General features: G+C 43.5%; 1 protein-coding gene across 4 annotated transcripts in view; it reads left to right on the forward strand.

Moving 5' to 3' along the window:
* SYNE1 (spectrin repeat containing nuclear envelope protein 1) overlaps positions 1 to 5,961 on the forward strand; it is a 482,398-nt gene that overhangs the window by 461,310 nt on the left and 15,127 nt on the right. For all 4 annotated transcript variants that reach the window (XM_028494818.2, XM_028494816.1, XM_024122567.1 and 1 more), the window contains 3 exons: positions 694 to 836; positions 2,513 to 2,639; positions 3,442 to 3,653. In XM_028494818.2, coding sequence (XP_028350619.1) covers positions 694 to 836; positions 2,513 to 2,639; positions 3,442 to 3,653 — 482 coding nt within the window. The remainder of the gene's footprint in view (positions 1 to 693; positions 837 to 2,512; positions 2,640 to 3,441; positions 3,654 to 5,961) is intronic.

A 5,961-nucleotide genomic window follows, 5' to 3' on the forward strand; every position in this document is an offset into this window, starting at 1 on the left:
CACACACACACACACACACACACACACACACACACACACACACACACACACACACACCCAATAATTTTGCAAAAGGATGTCACATCTCTCAAAGGAGATGAGCTAGAAGTTCTAAGCTGTGAGTGAGAACATACCTGGATGGAAATGGTAAAATCTTAGCTTTGTTCTGACTTTGTTTCAGGTTTGAAACAAAAGCAAGCCATTGCTAGTTTGGTACCTCCACACATACCCCTCCTGAGCTAGTCTTTTCTTGGTTCACTTGAAGTCCCACCTTAAGTGAATGATGCAGCCAGCTGGGACTTCAGAGGCACTATCTTCTACGGAGATGCAGAAAGGAAAGTTAGAGGGTGTGTCTTTTTCTGTTGGATAAGTGACTGCCTCCTAGTCACCGGGGAGCAGACGCCGCCACCTGAGGTCTTTAGAAAGCTCACAACACGCAGTTTTCAGGGGATGAGCCGGAAGCGAGAGCAGAACCGCAGGCCCCTTTTGCAACACCCAGTCTTCGTGGACTCTTGCTCAAGCACATTCATTGGTCTGGTAATTCGAACTCCTAACCCACCAACATGTCGGTACTAAATGTGCTTTATGACTTTTCCCACACACATACTACCTCTCTACTGCCTTAGCTGTAGAATTTCTTAACCATCTCCTTGAATGTCAAGCTTGTAAAGATTCTTATGGTCGACACTGCAGGGGATCCTAGCACCTTGGAGTCACAGATCCAACAACTGGGCAAAGCCCTGGATGACAGCCACTTTCAGATGCAGCAAATGGAGAATATCATCCACAGCAAAACTCCCACAGGACCAGAGCTAGACTCCAGCTACAGAGGCTATGTGAGTATCCGGACCCACCTGATCCTGACACATACCTGGTAATCACAATCGTGTGACAAAGAACAGTCCATCTGTGGCACGAGGGTTGTGTCAGCTCTCCATGCACCAAGCTGCCCTAGAACTCATGTGTGTGCAAAACAAATCCCTGTTAGTAGATTACCTTTTGAGCAAAACTGGTCTGTGCTCAAACCCACTGATCTACCCTAATGACCAGCCTGGTCCTTTACAGGGAGAACTGAGTGAAATCCATTTAATTGAAAGCAACAAAATGCTTTGGCTCTGGAAAGTGATTAGGCATTTTTCCAAATTCAGCTAATGATTTTCTGACCAAGGATATCCTTGGAGCAGCAGCTTTTAGCTGGTAGATTACTAACACGGAATTGTTTTAGTTCTTTTCCTAGGTGTCTTGATTCACTTGATGATCTTGGGACTTTTTTTAATGCTCTGTTATTTGTATGCTCATTCTGGAGAAAACAGTTCTGACTAACAAGAGAGATTTGGGGAAAAGATGGCAAGAGATTGTGTGTATTACCAGTTCCATTTTCGAAGCTTTTTGTAAAGTAATAACTTCATGTGCTCTGCTTAGGTTACTGACCAAATAACTTTTCTCAGAGAATTACCTGTTTTCCTACACATACTTATGCAAGAGGATTTGAAAGTAAACCTCTTCTATGCCTCATATCATTTCTTTTCATACCCAAAAGACCGCTTTGTAAAAGGAAAGAAAAATTAATTTCCCTAAGCCTAATGACAACACCCACGTACTGCTTTGTGAAACCAGGAGAGAGAACCATTCTAGTTATATATGCTAACGTTAATATCCTCACAATCACAGAAGACTAATTAATCATGAGCTTACTTCCCGTCCAGTTTGGCCTATTATACTGACTTCTATCATAGTGAAACCTCTTTTTTAAAAAAATAATTTCACAATGAGCATGCTGACATCACTGAGGTTATACTTAACACCAAGCAAAAGCAATCAAAGTAACTTAATAGCAATGTAATTTGTTAAAGGCTTTGAAAGAAAACGTTCTGATCAGTAGAGCAGGAGTGTCTTGAAATGATTTGTTCTTTTAATCTTTGAATACTGTGCATGATATTAAACACGGAGTTGGAAAGCTCTTCTTTTGATGTTAGAATTTATTCCCTTAGTATCTATTAACCATTGCTTAAATTTTCTCATGAAACAGCTGGCTTTAATATTGTTTTATTCTTTTAAGTATTTTAATTATTTAATACAAATAAATGTTCCTTTGAGATTTGTGGTAATACTACTCTTCCCACCCTTCAGTTTAAGAAAAAGGGAGCAGCTTGCCAAAAACTATACATTGTATTGCCAGCTTGGGGGCTCTGAGTGTTAAATCCCAGATCGGTTTAGTCTGTTTTGTTTCATAAATTTTAAAAGAAATTTTGAAGACTTAAGCAAAACCACATGTGCCAAGTATATCTTCAAGGCATTGCTTTCTGTAAATATGAATGTGTCACATGTTGAAGAAGCATGTTTTTGAACTTGACTTTTTTGTTTTCAGCAGAGCGGCTTACTCTTTATAGAGAAGTAGCACACAGCTACTGCCCTTTTTGAGGAACTCCAAAGATATTTTCTCTGGGAGTTCTTGCACTCATGACAATTTGAGTATTTTGTGACGGGGGGCCTCTTTTCTGTATCTAAACAGATGAAACTGCTGGGTGAATGCAGCGGCAGTATAGACTCAGTGAAAAGACTGGAACACAAACTGACGGAGGAAGAGGAGCATTTTCCTGGCTTTGTTAACCTGAATAGCACCGAAACCCAGACAGCTGGTGAGTGGGTTGTGCTCAATTCAAGACAGAGCGAAATAGAAGATCTCGAAGCACCTCGTTGCCCCCGAATTCCACTGTGCCACTGACCTCACTCTACACTGGTCTATCCTGAGGACTTTCCTCCGTGTTACAATGATCTCTGGGGACAGAGGGGGAGGTGAAAATAATCACAGTGGTTTTTTTCCCATGTCCCATGTATTTTAAGGCACCGACCGTCTCTAATCACTAGTCAGGAATCTTCTGTGTGTGCTCTGTACACTCTCAGAGCTTTCCTGCAGAAGGAAACCAAGAGTTGAATGTTATCTTCACCCACTTTCATGCTTACTACTTCATAAAGCCCCTTACAGTGTTAAATCTTATGTAGTTAATACCTTTTCTCCATTATCATTAAAAATGTAGATGGGAAAAACACAGCCACCATACTGTTCTTTACAGCTGACAACAACAGAAATGCCCAGAGGCATTACTTTCTTTCTGTTGCTGGTTTTTGGTTTTTTTTTTTTGCGTTACGCGGGCCTCTCACTGCTGTGGCCTCTCCCGTTGTGGAGCACAGGCTCCGGACGCGCAGGCTCAGCGGCCATGGTTCACGGGCCCAGCCGCTCCGCGGCACGTGGGATCCTCCCGGACCGGGGCGCGAACCCGCGTCCCCTGCATCGGCAGGCGGACTCTCAACCACGGCGCCACCAGGGAAGCCCTCTGTTGCTGCTTTAAAGTTAGCCACCCATGTAGGTTTCACACATTTCCTAACCGTTCCCCGTGGAGGACGATCCGTCGCCATCCTGTGCGTGTGCTGTCTTGCCAGGTGTGATTGACCGCTGGGAGCTCCTCCAGGCGCAGGCCCTGAGCAAGGAGATGAGGATGAAACAGAATCCCCAGAGGTGGCAGCAGTTTCACTCGGACCTGAACCGCGTTCTCACCTGGCTGCAGGAGACGGAGGAGGACCTGGAACAGCTTCAGCGCCTGCAGCGCAGCACTGATATCCAGCCCATCGCGCTCCAGATCAAAAAGCTCAAGGTAGCTACCCTTGGCCTTTCCCGCGGCGCCAGACAGAAAGCTGCCACGTGGCATGCCCGGTCAGATGAAACCACTAGCCCTGGCCATTGTGCAGTCACACAGCAGCGGGGGAATGGTCAGCACAGACGGACACGAACGCTTCCCCAGCCACCCCAGATCAGAGTGTTTACAGGAAGGCTTGGAAGGGTTGAGAGCTGGACTGCGTTGCAGAACCAGCCCCGTGAAAATAATCATGATGTAATGAATTGGTAGCTAAGAAATGACCAATTAAAGTTTCAGGAAACATCCAGGTACCTCTGGGACCTAATTAACCTCTTTTAAAGGAAATACAGCTATGTCCAGGGTCCTGCAAGTCTATATCTAGAGCTGGAGAGGAGTCAGTCCTCTCCCAGATCGTATACGTGTGAGTTTATGGAGACCTAAGGAAGCCACTTGACATTCTGGAATCAGCAGAACTTCTGAAATAGATAATAATAGTGGCAGAAGCAATTTTCAGTGAAATGAATCCAAGCAAACAAAACCCGTCGAGTAATCGCAGTAAAACACCTGACGTTTACATTTGATTTTGACCTGGATGGGTGTAGTGCGCAAGATAACCTCTTTTATCTCCCTGTCTAGATCTTAAAAGTCCTTCTCAGCCCAGCTATTGAAATGCATTGATATGTGGAGACTTTTAGAAGCATACTGTGGATGGAGAGCTCAGTCTTCTTAATAGCTCTCTTGGTCCTGCCTTTTTGTTTGGAGAACGTCAAGCTGTGCTCTTCCTCAGAAGAGGAGGGCTACCGGGCCCTCCAGGCTCAAGGATTAACTGCCTTTGTTTCTCCCTGGTTTCTCTGTATGCTGTTTCTTTTGGGGTGCCGTATTTCTGGCTTGTTTTAGTTGTTTTGTTTTACATTTTCAAACAGTGAAATGAGTCTTCCCCACAGATGCTCAGACTTCTTATAGAGTAGCCTCTGCACCAGCTCCATCAATTTCAGGATGAAGGATGCAATTTACATGATCTGGATTACAAAATGCTTTTTTCTCTAGAGTACTTCAATTACTTTAGTTTCTTTCCAGGAAAATGTAAGGCAGTGTTGCATTATAACCAATTCCAAATAAATTGATGAAACAAACACTGGCCAGAGTCTGAGACCTAAGTGAGATTAGAGTGGAAAAATGAGACCTGGAAAGTCAGCCTGTGTGATAAGAAAAAGCCACCCTCCTCTGCACCTCTTCCCCATCTTTCCTATCTGTTTTCTGAGAATAAATCTGTGGAATAACCTAGTCCTTTCTACAGCATTTCTTGATTTTATACTGTCTCTGTGGTTGAATCTACATTATGGGATGTTAAGAATCCATTGAAATGTGCAAATTTAAGACAAGTTGGAAACATAACAGAAATGGCGAGAAATTATAAGAAAATGTAGCCTGAGTAGATGTGATTTGTAGGATCACTGACCCTACCTTGATCTGGGAATATTTAAACAGTACCCAGATATTCAATTATTAATACATAAACTTGTACTTAAATTCTTGAAATTTAGTTGTAGATTTTGGGGAAATGCACACAGTAAAAAAATCAGTCACCTGTTTTTTTGTGAAACTAAACTAAATTGCTTAGCTGATGAAATACAATTCATTCTCTTTACCATCACAAAAATCTGGCCTGTGACAGAGGCAATGTTCTCAGCCTGTGGGCCACTAACCCTCGGTGGCCTGTGGAGTCAGAACAGCTGGAGACCAGGGCCTGGGAATCTGCTTTCTTATCAAGCTTCCCATTTCATGCCTATGCACACAACGTTGAGACCAGTTTGGGTTGGGTTGGGTTTGGTTTGGTCTGTTGTTGAACTCCCATGCTGGGAATATGGGTGTTAATCATACCCCTTAGTTCACTCCACAGGGTCATCATTGCTTCCTGCAAAGCTCCCCTTAATTTTATTTATCTGTCCTTTTTCCCCCACTGTTTCTTAATCCCAATTCCTCAAACCCATGGCAGCCATTCTGAAATTTTAACACATATTCTTTTTTCGTATATATTCATGAAAAAAGTGGATTTGTGTGTGTGCACATGTATTTTAAATTACATAAATGCTGTTTTGTCACCCATATCAATGTTTCTCTTTCACTTTATACCATATTTTCTGAAGATTCATTCGCATCATCAAGTATACATCTGATCCATCTCTTTTCTTTTTTTTTTTTTCTTTTTTTTTGCGTTACGCGGGCCTCTCGCTGCTGTGGCCTCTCCCGTTGCGGAGCACAGGCTCCGGACGCGCAGGCCCAGCGGCCATGGCTCACGGGCCCAGTCGCTCCCCGCCATGTCGGT

This window comes from Physeter macrocephalus, chromosome 10, assembly GCF_002837175.3.
Source record: "Physeter macrocephalus isolate SW-GA chromosome 10, ASM283717v5, whole genome shotgun sequence".
NCBI lineage: Eukaryota > Metazoa > Chordata > Mammalia > Artiodactyla > Physeteridae > Physeter > Physeter macrocephalus.